This window comes from Simochromis diagramma, unplaced genomic scaffold (genome assembly GCF_900408965.1).
Source record: "Simochromis diagramma unplaced genomic scaffold, fSimDia1.1 OVJJ01000585.1, whole genome shotgun sequence".
In the NCBI taxonomy this organism is placed as follows: Eukaryota; Metazoa; Chordata; class Actinopteri; order Cichliformes; family Cichlidae; genus Simochromis; species Simochromis diagramma.
In genome coordinates this window covers 4,254,070-4,271,607 of record NW_024387398.1, presented here as the reverse complement: position 1 = coordinate 4,271,607, position 17,538 = coordinate 4,254,070, and the positions used below count along the sequence as shown (strand labels likewise).

General features: G+C 37.7%; 2 protein-coding genes across 3 annotated transcripts; both read left to right on the top strand.

Moving 5' to 3' along the window:
• The first annotated feature begins 1,949 nt into the window (after nt 1-1,949).
• On the top strand, nt 1,950-6,969 carry LOC120720618 (alcohol dehydrogenase class-3). Of its 2 annotated transcripts, none has more exons than XM_040010359.1 (9): nt 1,950-2,065; nt 2,593-2,694; nt 4,320-4,461; nt 4,572-4,659; nt 4,841-5,060; nt 5,529-5,789; nt 5,974-6,109; nt 6,502-6,640; nt 6,771-6,969. In XM_040010359.1, exons 1-9 carry the CDS (start codon nt 2,048-2,050, stop codon nt 6,793-6,795), a joined length of 1,131 nt encoding a protein of 376 aa, XP_039866293.1. In that variant the 5' UTR covers nt 1,950-2,047; the 3' UTR covers nt 6,796-6,969. The 2 variants fall into 2 exon arrangements, with proteins under 2 accessions (XP_039866293.1, XP_039866292.1); XM_040010358.1 differs by having other exon boundaries at nt 2,033-2,089.
• A 757-nt stretch (nt 6,970-7,726) lies between these two features.
• On the top strand, nt 7,727-12,112 carry LOC120720620 (eukaryotic translation initiation factor 4E-1A-like). The gene is made up of 8 exons (XM_040010361.1): nt 7,727-7,848; nt 8,622-8,725; nt 9,021-9,116; nt 9,800-9,863; nt 10,341-10,454; nt 10,775-10,914; nt 11,204-11,376; nt 11,470-12,112. Exons 1-7 carry the CDS (start codon nt 7,753-7,755, stop codon nt 11,316-11,318), a joined length of 729 nt encoding a protein of 242 aa, XP_039866295.1. The 5' UTR covers nt 7,727-7,752; the 3' UTR covers nt 11,319-11,376; nt 11,470-12,112.
• Nucleotides 12,113-17,538: the final 5,426 nt, after the last annotated feature.

The window sequence follows — 17,538 nt, the reverse complement described above, 5'->3', positions numbered from 1 at the left end:
ATATCTGGGTGTCCCACTGGATGAGAAGTTCTACTGGTCACTGAACACTGATGCTCTCTACACGAAGGCGCAGAGCCAGCTCTTCTTCCTGTGGAGGCTGAGGTTCTCTGGTGTGTGTGTGATGAGATTATCACAGTGGTGGCCAGTGCTCTCTCTTATGCTACTGTGTACAGACAAAACAAGTGGCTGGACCAGCTGGTGGGCAAGCCAACTGTGCTTGGCAGGAGGCTGGACACTTAAGACTGTGGTTGTGAGGGATACATTGAACAAAATGAAAGCTATAATGGACAACAGCAGACACCTGCTCCACAGCCTCCTGACTGGGCAGAGGAGCAGCAGTGGCATACAGCTCCTCTCACTGCTGCAGATCTGAGCGGTTCAGGAGGCCCTTTGTCCTCACTGCTAGTTTAACTGGCAGTTTTTTTAACTGGTGAAAGAAGTTTTCTTAGTTGTTTTTTTTCCCACACTGTAGTAGGATTCTTCTTTCCTTCTGATTTTTGCAGGTAAAAAATCAATAACTGAAACTCACATTTTTATATCTTTCTTATATGAGTCTGGCATGTTACAAAAGCCAACTCAGCTTGTTCAGTGTGAATCTTGTTTCCTGTGTCTGGGCACAGTGTGTTGATCAATTTCTCAGACTAAACCCTGTGAGTTTCTCAGTGTAACAGAGTAACAGCTGGACAGCATTCAATCAACCCTGGGTTCTGGATGAATCAAACCTAAACAACTGAGCCTAAAAAAGGACTAAAAGCAATTCTAATAAATATATATATATATATATATATATATATATTTATATTTTTTTTTTAAAAAGGTGCAAAATGAATAATAAAGGTGCTAAATTGAAAACAACACCAATGAAGTAATTATTCATATAGTGCAGAATGAAATGGTTTGTGACTCTGATTTTTAGATTTATAATGAGGCTTAAAAGCAGATTTGGAAGAGTGTGCTATACTTTGAAACAAGCTTCAACATATCAAAGATATAATTTCCTTATCTAGCTTTTTTTTTTTTTTTTTTTTTTTATTTTATCCTAACATCATCAACATTATTTACATGAAGGAGGTGATGCTGGCAGTATCTCACCAATCAGAAACAAGGACAAGACTACTGGAAGTAGAGTGACTGATTTTAAAAAGGAAACTCTGATATTAGGAAAATATGACGAGGTTAAATACAGAATACAGCCTGAAAACACCAGAGTGTGTGCGGTATGTGAGGAAATGTCAAACGTTGTGTATTTAGAGCCTGGTAGGGAGGTCAGCTGTGTAAGGTTGGCATTTAGGCATTATATATATATATATTTAATATTTGTATGACAGGTCTATCATAAGTGAATTTGATAGCTTATAATTGTTATTCCAAATTAAATTTTTGATGTGTGTGAAACAGTATTTCAGCTGCATGCCTGGTGCTGCTTAACTGCCATAAGTGAGTGAAAATGAAATATAAAAACAGAATTCAAAACACAAATTGCATTGTAATCCTGCTCACTCTTTAAAGACACCTGAAGCATGTTTGGTCAAGAACATCATTTATTATTATTGATGTTGACTGGCACCGTTAACAATTGTCTAGTTTAACACAAAGTACTAAGATGTTCAAGTTCAGAGTTAGTACTTATTCCAACTGTACAAATATATCAGTAAACTTTTAAAGATAAACATAACATATTCTCCAGCATCCAAAAAGCAAAAGTCCCCACTGTCAATGATGACATTCAGCAATGACTGAAGTTATTTCTGAAAAGTGTTTAAAAAATAAAAGATTGCAGCCTACATGTTTTCATTTATTAATTTGTTTTATTCACAAGTATTTTTTTTTTAAATATTTTTTTAAAATTATTATCATTAGTAGTAACATAAGTAGTACCAGCAGCATGCAACTATTTGAAATTCTTAAGCGCCCTTTTTTGGCCTATTTTCTTCATTGCTCCCAAATGCGTCATGCGTACGCTAGGCGTTCTCGTATCTGATTGGTCCGAAGGTTAACTCCTTTACGGCTGCTCAGTGGCCCGTCTTCTTCTCTAGAAACAACGAGCATGGAGACAGCTGGTGAAGTGAGTACTGTTCACAAAGGCTGTGTAAGAAATATATGAAAAAACAAACAAAGTTTCCGTTTGTGCATTAGTCGTAAAGTTGCCTTAAAGTTCAAGTTTATTGTAAACCTGGCAAGTTCTGTAAGCTAGCATGCACGCATTAATTTGCTCTGAATGAAGTACAAAGAATCACTGTTCGATTACTTAACAGGGATCTTTGGTGGGTCAGCGGCAAATGGTTTTTTGCAAGTAGCTGCAGCACTTAAAAGCCATAGTGATAATAGTGATGGCATGGTTTAAAAAGCATCAAGACTGACGGCGCTATTGGGGGTTATGTAGGCTGAATACTATTAAAGCAAACATTATCAGGAAGAATCTTAGAGATGCATAATCTTTGACAGAGTGCAAAGGCTAACTACGCTGGGTGCAACTAGCTCGATCTGCCACAGGGACTGTAAAGCTGGAGCCAACCCACAGCTGCAGCTACTCACTTGACTTGGGAAAACATGTACATGTAGACATGGAAAAATACTGTCCTTTGCCTTCAGGTAATCAAGTGCAAGGCAGCTGTTGCCTGGGAGCCAGGGAAACCTCTTTCTATTGAAGAGGTGGAGGTAGCCCCACCTAAGGCCCATGAAGTTCGCATTAAGGTAACTCAGCTCATCAGACTCGTTCATAAATCTAAAGCCTGACTTGAATGCAACTGAATAAAAACACAAAACAAAACTATGTTCATTTTAGATTCATTCAGTATTTGTGTATTCTTTTAAGATATGTTGCTATAGTCATGTGATAAATAGCTTTCATAGGACTCTAGGCAATCATTTGAAAAACTACCTTTACTATTCCCATAGGAATTAAGAGGGTAAGTAGCAGCCGGGTGCTGCTAATCAAATGCACTTAATTAAAGGATCATCAGCAAGTGTAGCTTCCTCTATTAAAGCAGATTTTTTTGGCAGTTTGCTTGTCTGAAGTATTTATACAGTGCTAGAAGTTTCACAGGAGTGAATGCCCCAGCAAATTCACCCCAAGGTCAGGCTACATCTCAGGCTCTACAGGCCTCAGTTAGCGTGTTAAATATGAAAGCTGATGAAGGTACAAAAGAAGCTGGACAACTGTTGTTGTGATTTGGCGCTGTATAAATAAAATTGAAATATGAAAGTAGACTTGTCACCTCATTACTGAAAAACTTTTGACAGGATGGAGAACATTTAAAAATTACTGCCAAAACTTTTAAAATTAACGGGCATTTCTTTAAATAAAATAAAATAAAGATGAGAACAATACTAGTCCTTGTAAGTGTATTCACCTACATCTATAATTATTTCCTGTGCTCCTGGTTACCATGTTTTTGCTGTTGATCAAATAGAGGTAGGCTTCCACTGTTTCAGGGTAGTTGCTGACAGACCTCTCTCAGCTTCATTCTGAGACTTAAAAAAAAAAAAATATAGCATTAACACTGCCTATTAACATCACCGATGGGCAGGACTGACATTTGCTGCCTAACTCCCACATTAACCATATCATTTTATAAGCTGCTACCTGAATAATAACAGGCTGCTAATGTGGCTATCGGGTAATTGCCAATTGTAAAACGGCCATTATTAAATATATTAAATTTATATTCATATTTCAATGCTGTTTAAAAAGGAGCCTCAAAAATTCCTCATAAAGACCTGGGTGTTTGGCTTTAAGAAACCTTAAGGATCTGAGCATCAATTTCTTTTGGAGAAAGCCTCTTCTCCCTACAAGGAACATAGCAGAACAGCTTAATGTTAGCAAATTTGTATCTGAATGAAGCACAAGATGTCTGGAACAATTTCCTTTTGAAGAGGTGATAACAGAGTGAAGATGTTAGGTCACAATGCACAACACTTCGTACCAGCTGTCAAACATGGTAGTGGGGTGATAATTTGGACATGGCTTTTCAGAATGGGTGGAAAGAAAAGAATGAAGCTGTTGCAATCATTGGAAGTCCAGACCGCATCCTTAAGAGAGCTGTGCATGAACAAGGAAGAGTCCTATGAAAGTGTTATTTGATAAGCAGAAAAATAAACAATTTGTTTTTGCTCTTTATTCTTTTAATCCCACCAACCCCAGGCTTTTGCTTTTAAGGTTTGAAACCACATGTTAAATTAGTCAGTGATTTTTTTTTTTTTCATAAATAAGGTTTAAGTTCAATTCAACATAATGTTTTAAATGTAGTACTAATATTATACTCTTCCATCCAGCAGCCATGCCTGACGTGAACTTTAAGTGACACTGTGTCTTTCAGATCTTTGCTACAGGCGTGTGTCATACAGATGCCTACACGCTGAGTGGCAGTGACCCTGAGGGGCTTTTCCCTGTCATCTTGGGACACGAGGGTGCTGGAACAGTTGAAAGTGTTGGCGAAGGTGTTACCAAGTTCAAGCCAGGTAAACAACTGCCAAACAAAACATTAAAACTTTAATATTTTACTTCTTGGTATACTTAGGAATAAATATTTGTTGCATGTGGGTTGTTTTTGTCTTGTTCTTTTTCCAAGGTGATACTGTCATCCCGTTGTATGTGCCTCAGTGTGGTGAATGCAAATTCTGCAAAAACCCCAAGACTAACCTTTGCCAGAAAATTAGGTAATGTATGAAGGCCTATTTACGTAACCTTGAGGTGCTGAAGTCTACTTTTGTGATAACAATTTCATTAAAGAAAGATGCCCCACCACAGGGCAACAAAAGCTCAGTCAGAACCTATTATGTTTTCTTTGCACATTTCATCATGCTAATCTGCACATTTCCTTCCCCCTTCACCCTGCAGAGTAACCCAGGGTCAGGGTCTGCTTCCTGATAAGACATCACGCTTTACTTGCAAGGGAAAGCAAGTGTATCACTTCATGGGGACCAGCACCTTTTCTGAGTACACTGTAGTGGCTGACATCTCTCTGGCCAAGGTGAATGAGAAGGCTCCGCTGGATAAAGTGTGCCTTCTCGGATGTGGCATTTCTACAGGATATGGTGCTGCTCTTAATACTGCCAAGGTGGGTATGACATGACGCTGCTCATCAGCAAAGACATCGTGCAAAACATTAGATTTCATTGGAATATTTACAATCTTTTTACATGTTTGTCGCAGTCTCACCTATAGAGTAATAAGAAAATAGTTGATAGATTCTTTTTTCTTAATTTGCAGTTTCACGCAAATAGTTTTTGATGTGCTAGCAGGTCCTTCAATTTTAAATGATGTATTCAGGTCTTTACAGAAAGAATAATAAAGGAGGCAACTGTTAAGATCCATGTTTCAATTATTGTGTGTTTTTTACACACACACACACACACACACACACACACACACACACACACACACACTTAAAAAAGATGAGAACAGCAATACGTAGGCCAAATCTATTTTAGAGTTCATACTTGGATTATTGTGTTTATATGGTTATTTATCATGTAGGCACAACACTTAAACTTTCACATTTGTATTCTACCTCATGCTCACTCAGGTTGAACCTGGTTCCACATGTGCTGTGTTTGGCCTTGGAGCTGTGGGCTTGGCCGTTATAATGGGCTGCAAGGCTGCTGGAGCAACCAGGATCATCGGTGTGGACATCAACCCTGATAAGTTTGAAAAAGCCAAGGAGTTTGGAGCCACTGAATTTGTAAACCCAAAGGACCACAGCAAGCCAATCCAGGAGGTTCTGGTGGAGATGACTGACGGGGGTGTGGACTACTCATTTGAGTGCATTGGAAATGTGCAAATTATGGTGAGACTCAGGCCCACCGGCATGCATAACCTCATGCATGCTAGAAAGATGTGTGGAAAAACAGTGCACATTAGAATTCAATTTTTATAGCACTGTGGTGTAACTTTGTAAGTAGTGTACAAGGTAAGTTTAAAAAAACAACAACATTTATTTATTGTTGTTTGGGTTTTTTTGTGTGTGTCAGAGAGCTGCTCTGGAGGCATGCCACAAAGGTTGGGGTGAAAGTGTCATCATTGGTGTAGCTGGAGCTGGACAGGAGATCTCCACCAGACCATTCCAGCTGGTGACAGGTCGCGTGTGGAGAGGCACAGCCTTTGGAGGTAACGGCCTGAGTTAAAGGATTTATTTTAAAGTGCTTAATATTATCTGGCTGCAGCTTTCGTCTTTATTTTGTGTATTTTTTATAAGCATAACCTTTTATTAAGTGGGGTCAGATAGGACACATTGTTTTGTAATGAAAACACAATCTATATTGGTATTTTATGAGCCTTATTGTTGTTGGCTAATGTGAAAACTGGAATGCATGTGCTGTTTTTAAACCCATAGATTCAGCATGTTAAGTTTTGTAGCTTCTTTTAGTTGTATTAAGACCTATTATTTATCTATTTTATCTAGGTAATTGGTGCTTTGCCTCAACAATTTCAGTAAAATGGTTCAGTCATGCCTTACTGATGTTCGCAGTTGTAAAACTGGTTTTGTTGTTCACCCTCAGGGTGGAAGAGTGTGGAGAGTGTTCCTAAACTGGTGGAAGATTACATGAGTAAGAAGCTGAAGGTGGATGAGTTTGTAACCCACACACTGCCCTTTGAGAAGATCAATGAGGGATTTGACCTCATGCATGCTGGAAAGAGGTGTGGAAAAACAGTGCACATTAGAATTCAATTTATAGAAGTGGCTCTGTAGTGAATGTATTTTGTTGTTGAACTGCAGTGCCTTGCATCCTTAGCCTAACTTTCTTTTTTTCCCCCCTTCTCATTGCAGTATCCGCACAGTGTTGACTTTCTGAAGTGCCTGAAAGAAAAATCCTTCACATCCAGCCTTTAAAGAGTCTCCTGCCATAGTTAAAGCACTTGTTTCTCAGCACTTGTTTTGATAGTGTACTTTTGACTGTTAGATGTTTTTACTAACAGTAAGATATGTTTGACTGATCCATTTCAATTAAAACCTCTGTAAAACCAAAGGTTTCTGCTTTTCTGTTGGTTGTTGGCTGCTCTTGAGCAGCGTCTTTCAGTGACATTTGGTTGGTTAATATCAAGATGGCAATATTTAATCATTAATTTACATAAAGGCACCAATATTTGTTATATTTTGGAAGCACCTGTTAGATAATACCACAGTGAAATAAATTAATAATTAAGAATGCTGCTTACATACTGCAATATGGTCTCACAGGTCACTCACACATATTTCCAGTTCTTGTGTATCATATAATGGACAATGGACGTCATACTTTTTCCTATACAGGTACAAAATGAATTTTAAAAATTGCCTTTACGATATTCTAATGTCATGTACATCGGGGTCTGTATCTATAAACTGACAGGCTGTTTGGGTCAGAGGCACACATAGTCAAATAGTAACACACTGGCTTCACAATTACAAATACAAGAACAAATTTATTTATATATATATGTATATATATATATATATATATATATATATTACTGATTTTTCCTAAATGCAACCACACATTTTAGGAATAATTGTCCATATCAAACTGTTATTTAGTAAAGCATCGACAAGTTCCCACTGCTACAGTGAAATATTCAGTCTTAACCATAAGATGATTCCCAGTTTTCGCGTAATGTACATAATTATTATGAATACAGTTTATTCAGTGCGTTCGTATCACTTCAGTTTATTTCCACTAACCACTGTCCACGCTATCAAACCTGAAGGAGGATGACGTTTTTCCCCCTCACACGTTGAACCAATATTTAATTTTGTACGTATTTGCTTGCGCATGCGTGTTGTGCTTACCATACGACCCAATCCAAGCTATTTTAACACACGGCGAAAAACTCAAAGTGATTTCCAGAAGATGGCGACCGCACTGGTGGTGAGTCCCTTTGCTAGAATAGGTTATATGCGGTTCTTTATCTTTCAAACAGCACGTTTATGGAGTATTTAATTAACCAGCGGTAAAAGACAACTAGGCGACAGTTTAGTCTAAATTATCGAGAGTCTGAGAAATCTTGTAAACTTTACCTCTGACAGGTAACAGAACTCGCTAGCCAAGCAACTTAGCGTAGTAAATTATAGCCAGTTGTTTTTAAAATCTTAATATCAGCAATATTGCTTGTAAGACCATTTACAGTAACTGTTTTTAAAGTATCGTTTACGCTGGGTTAACACTGCGTTGACTGGGTATATGCCCCGGTCGGTGCCCTGAGTTGAACTCAGATACTTGTATGAATGAGAGGACACCGGTAACGACTCTCGTGGGTTCCAGCTAACGTTAGCTGGAAACCAAATGTTGGTCAGTGTGGGGAAATGTGTTTAAGAATGAGCTAGACATCTTCTCTATAATGCAATTTAAAGTGGCAAACGATAATAAATGCTACCCTTCGAGAAAACCTATTTCTTTTCTCAAGTTTGCTACAAGTCTGTAGATTCAAGCCATTTTACGTCAGCATGGTTCCACGGGGAGGTGGAGCACTCAACAGGGCTAAAGAAGCCCTGAACATGTAGACACGATAGCATAATGTGGCATGGGTTGAAACGATAAAATATCGTAAGACGTTAAATTACTAAACCTCTCAGACACAGTGTGCACACACTTGGTTATAATCATTAAAATACCAAAACAACTTGCACTTCTTTTTCTTCTAGGTGTCAAATTCCGTTCCTGCAAATGGTGAAACTGAGAAATGTGAAACAGCTGTTCAGAAGGTTGTGAATCCTGAAACGTACATCAAACACCCACTACAAAACAGGTAAGCATTTATCCACGTCTGTCTTTTCTTGTAGAAGTATAAATCGATACAGCTTATAACATTAATGTATCATTCTACCTTATGTATAACAGTTGCAAAAATACTGAAGGCAGTTAAACTGTTATATTCCAGTAGTGTGAGTCTCCTTAAATGAATTTTGCTGTTATATAGTATGTGTGAGGTGGTAAAAGTTTGCAAATTTTTCTTCACTACCAACCTGACAAATGTAGACAGTATGTGGTCATACTCTGTAGTAAGACGTTTGTTTGTTTGTTTGTTTGTTTGTTTTTCCCAGGTGGGCTCTTTGGTTTTTCAAGAATGACAAAAGCAAAACGTGGCAAGCCAACCTTCGTCTCATCTCCAAATTTGACACTGTGGAGGACTTCTGGGCGTACGTTTTTGTTACTTGTTGAGTTCATGCCACTCAGTATCATAGACTTAAATGCAAAGCTAGAATTATAGTATGGATGGTTTTTTTTTTTTTTTTTTTTTTTTTTTTTTTTTTTTTTGAGCAAAAATGTTGATTATAATTCCTGTTTGTGTTGGTGTGTTTCAATGAAATTCAAATTGGCCTATTCATTGAGGAGAGGTTGCATGTGTTCATATGCTATGCTCATTATACTAAGCTTGGAAAAAAAGCATGCCCATCCTTAAACTATAGATCCTATAGTGTAGTCTCTGGGCCAATGGTGACCCTTAGAAGTTATGAACCACTGTAAATTTTGTTTGTCGCAGAGTTAACGCCTTATTGTGATGGCATCTCTCTCTCTTAAGGAGAGAGAAGTATTTCCTGTGTTGTCTTCTGTTCCAGACATCGCAACAGACTAAACCTTCCTAACACTGCCAAATCCAGCTTGTCACAAAATATGAGCCTCACAGTTGAAAAAACAAAATAGACTCTCTACAACTTAACTAACAGTGTTTGATGTTTATGTTTGTCCTGCGCAGCCTTCAGTCATATGCTGAGTCTATGAAATAGGAATTTTTTTTTTTTGTGTGTTGTGCCAAGACGAGCTGTGGGTTGCTGGTGATGCATGAAATTAATTTTCTTTAAAAAAATGCTTTCTTTCTTAGATTATACAATCACATTCAGCTGTCAAGTAACTTGATGTCTGGCTGTGACTACTCTTTATTTAAGGTAAGAAGTGCTTTTGTCCCTTTCAGGACTTGCAGTATCCCCATGTAAAATGACATTTTTCTGGTATTTCCTATTCTCTGGTTCACAAAAGTTGTTTTAGTAAACACTGAAAGTGGACCCCACCTATCGAATAATCAGAATGGAAAGGAGCATCTTCTGCATTAGGCTGACAAATGGCATAGTCCGTGTGCATTGACTGGTTTATTTCAGCTTTTCAGTTTATTGAAATGCTTCATCCAGTCTTTCAACAGAAAAACCTTCCAAAATTTAAAATCCCACAATAGAGTATGTTTTGTTTTTGTGTCCTTTTTTCCTCTCCCCGCTGTCATAGATGAGGATAGTTGTGAGCATACAAGTCTCAGTAATTCAGCTTCATGTGACTTTAGTTAATACATTAGTTGTCTGTTAATGTATTAATTTCTTGATGACTTGTATGCAACAGTGATGTATATGGTGTGGGCTTGTGTTTGAATACAGGATGGGATTGAGCCCATGTGGGAAGATGAAAGGAACCGGCGAGGCGGCCGCTGGCTGATAACTCTGTCCAAGCAGCAACGTAAAGTAGACCTGGATCGGTTCTGGTTGGAGACGGTATGTTGCGCCCTCTTGTATTTTTGGTTGCGCTAACAGAGTCATCATTCTTCTCATCTATTGGCCTTGTACAGTGTATGTTTTGACACATGGCAATAGGCATGTACAGTGTAAATGGGTGTAGATAATAGGATGAATTCCATGTAGCAGTCTTTTTTTTTTTTTTTTTTTTTTTTTTTTTAAATTATATATAATAGCAAACCACAACTGTGACAAGCCAGTGAATGCTAAGCACACAACTTTTCAGGTACTAACTGCATTTAAAACAAAAACATGTGTCCACAATAACAAATCTTTTAAAAATTCATTTTTTCCTGCAGCTCCTGTGTCTTGTTGGAGAAGCTTTTGACGACTACAGTGACGATGTTTGTGGAGCTGTCATTAATGTTAGAGCCAAAGGTGATAAGATGGCTATATGGACTACAGACTATGAAAATAAAGAGGCCATCACACACATAGGGTAAGTTGAAAATGCCACAATTAAAGATGAGGAAAAAAAATCTGAGCACATTAGATGCTGTTGTGCAAGTTTTTGTTCTTTTTCTTTTCTCTCTTCTGTCTAGAAGTATGATTCAGAATGATCTGTAGTATCATATAGTATTAGTCTTGGAGTAAGAAGCCTGTTACAGGAAGATATAACAAACGTGTGGGGTTGTGTTTTTTTTTTTTTTTTTTTTTTTTTTTTTTTTTTTTTTTAAATGACTGAGTTTGTCTCATAGCTACTATGTAAAATGTCTTTGCTTTTTTAGGCGTGTGTATAAAGAAAGGCTAGGCGTTCCACCAAAAGTGATCATTGGTTACCAGTCACATGCAGACACGGCCACAAAGAGTGGCTCAACAACCAAGAACAAGTTTGTTGCCTGAGGATCCAAGGATTATCAACCAAGCCTTCCTGTGTTTCCAAATAGGTTTTTTTTTTTTTTTTTTTAAATTGAATGTAACTTCGATCTTTTGGAAAACATGGGGAGAGGGATAAAATAGCTTTTTTTTTTTTTTTTTTTTTTTTTTTTTGGGGGGGGGGGGGGTTCATGTGAGTGTCTAAAGAGTTAAAACTTCACATCTCTGTAATGACATCAACATCAGTGTTCCATGATAGATAAAATTTATTTTCTTTGGCCAAAGTATGTGTTCGGTGCATGTGTTTTCCAAAACATGCGTGTTATACAGCATTTGTTTCTTGAAGTGAACAGCCAGGCTGTTCACTTTCTTTGCACGGTATTTGTTTCTAGAACATGGTTAAGCTTTGTTAAACAATGCAAACAGTTATTTCCATTCCACATTTTTGTGACAAAATGAATATTGTTGGATGAAACAGTGCCTTTAATGTAAATCCCTGCCTGGTATTTCTGAAATGTACAGAGCGGCAATGTAAATAAACTTGTACAGTGGCTTTTTTTTTTCTGTTTTTTTTCTGGTGTTTTTTTTTTTTTGTTTTTTTTGTCAACATGGTGTGCTATAAACTTGTCAGAAAATGTTTTAAAGCCTCTACAAAGCACTCAACAGTGGGTTAGGAGAAGTTACTTTTTTTCTGCATTGCAAATGTCTGTTATGAAAGAAACTGATTTCAGGGGGGAAAAAAAGGTTTGATTCTTGTGTCCAAACTTAACTTTGCTGCTTCATGACGTGTGTTGTTTTTTTTTTTTTTTTTTTTTTTTTTTTTTTGAAATTAATTTTTTTAGAGACGCACTGCTAAAATGCTTTCAGCCTTAAATAGTGTTTTATGAGGGTTTTTCTTTAATCCTATGATGCCCTGTTCACCATTTAAAATAAATAAATAAATAAAATAATAATAATAATCACATAACTTTTCTGAGATCCTCAGACTCAGTATCCTAGCATTAGGAAAAGACATTGTAAAAACAAGGTTTGATATTTTGTTCTTCAATAATTAAAGGTTTACACGAAGCAGCTGTAAGTGATGATCATCATAAAGTTGCCCCTGTTTCTTTCTCTAGCATTGTAGGGTTTGTGTTCCAATTTTGTTTGCTGGCTTTATAACTACAGTATATTGAGGAAGATTAAGCGGTTTCAGTGGGAACCGCTGCATCACTAATTTATGGTCCGTGCCTTTATTAGGCTGCACAAATTGCAGTTTAAGGGGGTTTTAAGTAATCTATGACATCAATTGACTGTTACTTTAGAGCAACAGCAGCTTAGGCCCTCCTGTCCATTTGAAATAAGCATCCTTGTAATTGACACAATCTATCTGGTCACGTTTTCACACGTGACAACTTGGAGGAAATTAGAAGAGAGCTACAAGAAAGTCTCTTGAGGTTATAAGAAAAAGCTTTACCTCATCAAAAGTATTCCTTGCTGAAAGCTTTGGAGCATTTTCATTTTGCTCCCTGGTAGATATTCAAAACATTATTTGTTGATGTTGAACAAGTGAAGATAATTGAACACATTAAATCTCTGGTTTAATGCAGACCAGAGTGAATAGTAAATGTTCTGCAGTTACAAGGCACTGTTAAATGTTAGCTGTGTTCTACAAAGCCCTTGACATTATGCTTCTTTTCCACTCATTCACATGCTTACACCAATAGTAACAGAGCTGCCATGAGTGCTGCTCACCACTGGGAGAAACTGCAGGATCATGGTCTTGCTCAGTGGTACTTGAGCACATGAAAGGGGCAGGGTATCAAACTGCTAACACTGCAATTAGTGGTTAGCTTGTTCTACAGCCTTTATATTTCATATATTTGCAATGCAGACAAAATACATATGGCCCCATGAATCATGTCTAACCTCATACCTCAACCTTTGGATGGTGTCACCTTGGACTCTACTGCTACTCCAGTACTGCCATTTTGGACCAGGTTATGTCCTTAAGCTTACACACTAAACAAACTACTACTGCTTTCCCCAAGTCTGTGCAGGGCTGACAAAATATTGTTTGTATTTGACTGACACTAAAAAAAACTAGTGCATGGGTTTACTTCCAGGGTGGACACACAGAGTAATTTCATACTGTCAAGTTGTCCTAAAAACTCCTTGCAGCAAGAGTTCTGACAAGGCACTCAAAAAATAGTTATCTCTTCTCCAGTATTAGCTTCAGTGGCTTCAATTTTAATCCAGAATGGAATTTAAAATCATCTTCATATACAAAGTGCTGAATGATTAGGCCCCGTCATATCTTAAAGAGTTCATATTACCTCATTATCCCCATTTGGGAGACAGACACCCTCTCTACTTTTAAGATTAGACTTAAAACGTCCCTTTTTGATAAAGCTTATAATTAGGGTCGGAACCTGATTAAATTCTTGTGATGTTACAGGCTCAAGCTTCTGGCGGACCTCCTATGATACACGGAGCAGTTCTCCACGTCCCTCTTTTCATGTCCTATTTGTTTTCATACCACATCAACTTTTGTCTGCTCTCTTCCTTAGTTAACTATAGGCATAGCCTAGTCACCTGACGTTCCCCTCACCCTTCAACCAGTTGCACTAGATGTCTGCTACTCCTTGAGTCGGCTTCTACCTGAAGTTTCTTCTTTAAAGGAAGTTCTTTCTCCCCACTGTTGCCAAGCCATTGCAATTTATTTCCAATATATTAAACTATTGTAAACTCCATTCTTATACTCATGGCAAGCTGTGAGTGTGCCACAATAAGCTCTGGTTTTATTGTGTAGTTTTGAAAGAAAATGGTGGATTGGTTGAAGATCTTGTCATAAGACATTGAGTCAAAAGTTTTATAGGTGACTTTGCATTAGTTTAAATGATATCCAACTGCATTTCCCCATCTTGGATAGATTCAGATAGCAATGTCAGCCTTTGCAACTATAGCAAAAGATTGCTCAATTTACTAATATCCCACTCTTTAATGTAATGCTGCAGTTATCATAAGTACTAATCAATATAACTGCCTATATAACTGTTTTTATAGCCAGTTATGTCAGGTCATATAAATGCATTTTTAGATACACTAAATGGAGCTTATGCGTATGTTCAATAAAAAGAATCTGTATTCATTCATCTGCCTGGATTCCTGGGTGTTCAGGCTGCTAATCTATTCTTTACATCACTTCCGCTTCCCCACACTGTCAGACTTGTTGTCTGATCCAATCAATTTCTTGCCCACCTTCTGCAAGTCAATCCACCTCTCTTCTGTGTGCTTTAAATCTCAGTGCTCTTCTGTCATGCTGTAAGACTCTCATTAGTGCAACCCACCTAGAGATCTTCCTTCACCTGCTTCATCTCTGACATCACCAGCATTTTGACTCTGGCAGTCCTGTCCTATTTCCTACCATCATTAGACTCCACTCTGCAATGTAGATATCAATGAACCATTTTGACTTCCTCCAAATGATTCCTTCTTCTCAGATGCTGTTCTTGTATTACTGATCAGTGAGATCATTTTCTTTTTTAGTGTATAAAGGTGTGTCTTTCTTTGCTTGCGCCTCCATCGCACAATCCAAAGACAAGCATGTTACATTGATTGTTGATTCTGTAGGTGTGGCTGTGAATGCTGTCTTGCTTATAATGTTTGCCTGTGATAGACTTGTGAATAAATACTGAGTTTACCACACTCAGTGTCACTGCCTCTGACTCAGTGCCAGCAGGGATAGGATGGATGGATGGATGGGATTTAATTGTCTCTTTGGATAGGCAAAACTATGATACAGCATCCAATAAAATCTCAAATAAGATATATTTCTTTATTTTATCAAACATGTCCCATTGTTTTTAACTTATTATTATATATCTGTTGTCACCGGGGTGTCTGCCTTTCCTTTATTTTAATAATTTCAAAGCAAATAAGATGCCTGACACTGCATTATGATCATCTGTTAGCATATTTAGTACGAGTTTGTGCAACCTGCTTTTCTTCATATGCCTTTTTAGCTGATTAGCACCTCTTGTGCTCCTCTTGTTTACACAGCTGACACCTGAGGTCTGTGGATTTCATGTCTCTGATGCCTTGACAGATGGAATTGCTAATCTGATCTGACACCTAAAATTGACAGTCACAACATTAATGTGCTTCCCATGAAAATCAGGTGCAAATTAAACAGGAGTAACGTATATTTCCCTTCTTTTTTTTCGATTTGTATTTTTAAATTTTGAGGATCCTGTTATGATTCTTAGAAAATGCTGGAAATATTATTCATGTCATTCAAGAATCTTATCTATCTATCTATCTATCTATCTATCTATCTATCTCATTGTTGCTATGAGTGTAATTAATGATGAGCAGTTATGTTGCCATGTGAGTAAGGCAGAAAGGTTCTTTTCGTTTACTAAACTGTCCACCAGGAGGCAGTCTAGCTACACACTTGACTTCAGCTTTCACTCTTGAATCCCCCATAAATGTTTTGGTAGATGAAATTGGGATTCCACTGAGTGAGTCTCTGTTGCACACACCAGGGAAAGAAGATATCTGTAAATAGCAGCTGGGTGCCTTATTTATTTATATATCCCCCCCCAACCAAGAAACCCCAACTCCCTCTGCCCCCCACCCCCTAGTTGCTTTAGGCAACTGTCAGCCTCCTGTTCACCAGCCCACCTCATATGCACAAGTGCAGCTATAAACACAGTGACATGACACCACGTTGGATGAAGCTGCAGCATAAAAGGTTGCAGATAGTTCCTTGCATCTGCAGGAGGTGCTGATTCCCTCTGTGTTTCATGACAGATGTGTCACTGAACTACTCGTTCACTGTACCTCACCAGCGGCTGCTTTTGAGGACTCTGAGCTAGTCTCAGTAGGTAGGTTATTATCCATGGTGCTGCTGACAGAGTCCTAGAGTCAATAATAATCTTGTCATCTTTCTGTGTGAACCAGAGGGAGGGATCCACTCATTTGCCAAGTAGTATATAGAGGGCTTCATATCACGCAGACACATATAAGTGTGCACAATTGCACACAAATGCACAAGCCCTAGAGTTCTGACTGCATAAGACTCAGGTCCTGTGCTTTCAGATCAGACTCACATGCAGGCTGCTTGGTGTTTCTGTCTTAGAAGTAGTACACGAAAGACATATATTAAGCCCCTGGTGTTGATAAAAAAGGGAAATATTTGAGTTGACTGCAGTACATTATAAGTATTTGTGTCTCCTTCATGTATTTTTTTGCATATATGACACACATACATTTTAATATTAGACAAAGTAAGTAGATACAAACTAATTACAAAATGCAGTTTTTAAATGATTATTTAATTTATTAAAGGAAGACAAAATCCAAACCTAATATTAATGTGGAAAAGTATTTACCCCGTAAACCTGATAATAGGTTGTGCCACCCTTGGCAGCAAGAACTACAGTCAAGCATTTAGAATAACTGGCCACAGTTCTTGTGGTAGAATTGTGACCCACTCTTCTTTGGGTAGTTGTTTTAAGTTGTTGTTTTGCTCAAGCAGCACTGGAGCATTTTGAGCATGAAAAAATTTAAAAGTCCAGATGGGGACAAATACATTTTCAGGACACTTTATACGTCAAAATATAAAGTTTGTCACATAAAAAAAGTGTTAATATTATCATTTCACATTACACACATTACGTCACACGAAGGTAAATGTATATGTGTCTGTTTGCTATACCTGTGAACAGTGCTTCTACATTCTGTGTTTCATCCATTGCCCTTAATTAATTCAGAATAAACGTTTTTTTAAAGCTGTAATATGAATAATTTCTATATATCTTAAATTGTTGCAAAGAGAAAGGCTGTGGGGCTAACACCAGCACAAACTAGTTTCGCTCATAACTGCTTCAAACAGAACTGTTTCCAAGTATAGAGAAGCTATTTTACTACCCAAACACAAATCAACTTGTGGAAGTACAACCAGGATTATTCAAATGATCCATTTTCATTCAAATACTGATCATTGTACCACTTGATTGTTTCCAAAGCAAAAATGTCTGCCACAGTAGTTTCATTATTCTTCGCGTAACAACAGTACATCAGCAGCTGATCACAGAGTCTGAATATTTTTAGACGTAACCCTAATGCGTTAGAACAAGGGGAAAAAAATGTCACGTTCTGTCACATATTTCTCAGCCTTTTCTGTGAACAGACTGCAAAATGGCTAACACTAATGTTAATAATAAGCTGCCTGTACCCTTCAGCAGAAGGATAGATCATGTGT

Coding starts and splice junctions, on each gene's coding strand:
- LOC120720618 (XM_040010358.1), top strand. CDS start 2,048: ATGGAGACAGCTGGTGAAGTGAGTACTGTTCACAAAGGCTGT. Junction 5,061..5,528: donor CTGCTCTTAATACTGCCAAG/GTGGGTATGACA, acceptor ATGCTCACTCAG/GTTGAACCTGGTTCCACATG. Junction 5,790..5,973: donor TTGGAAATGTGCAAATTATG/GTGAGACTCAGG, acceptor TGTGTGTGTCAG/AGAGCTGCTCTGGAGGCATG.
- LOC120720620 (XM_040010361.1), top strand. CDS start 7,753: ATGCGTGTTGTGCTTACCATACGACCCAATCCAAGCTATTTTAACACA. Junction 9,117..9,799: donor ACTGTGGAGGACTTCTGGGC/GTACGTTTTTGT, acceptor TTTCTTTCTTAG/ATTATACAATCACATTCAGC. Junction 10,455..10,774: donor ATCGGTTCTGGTTGGAGACG/GTATGTTGCGCC, acceptor TTTTTCCTGCAG/CTCCTGTGTCTTGTTGGAGA.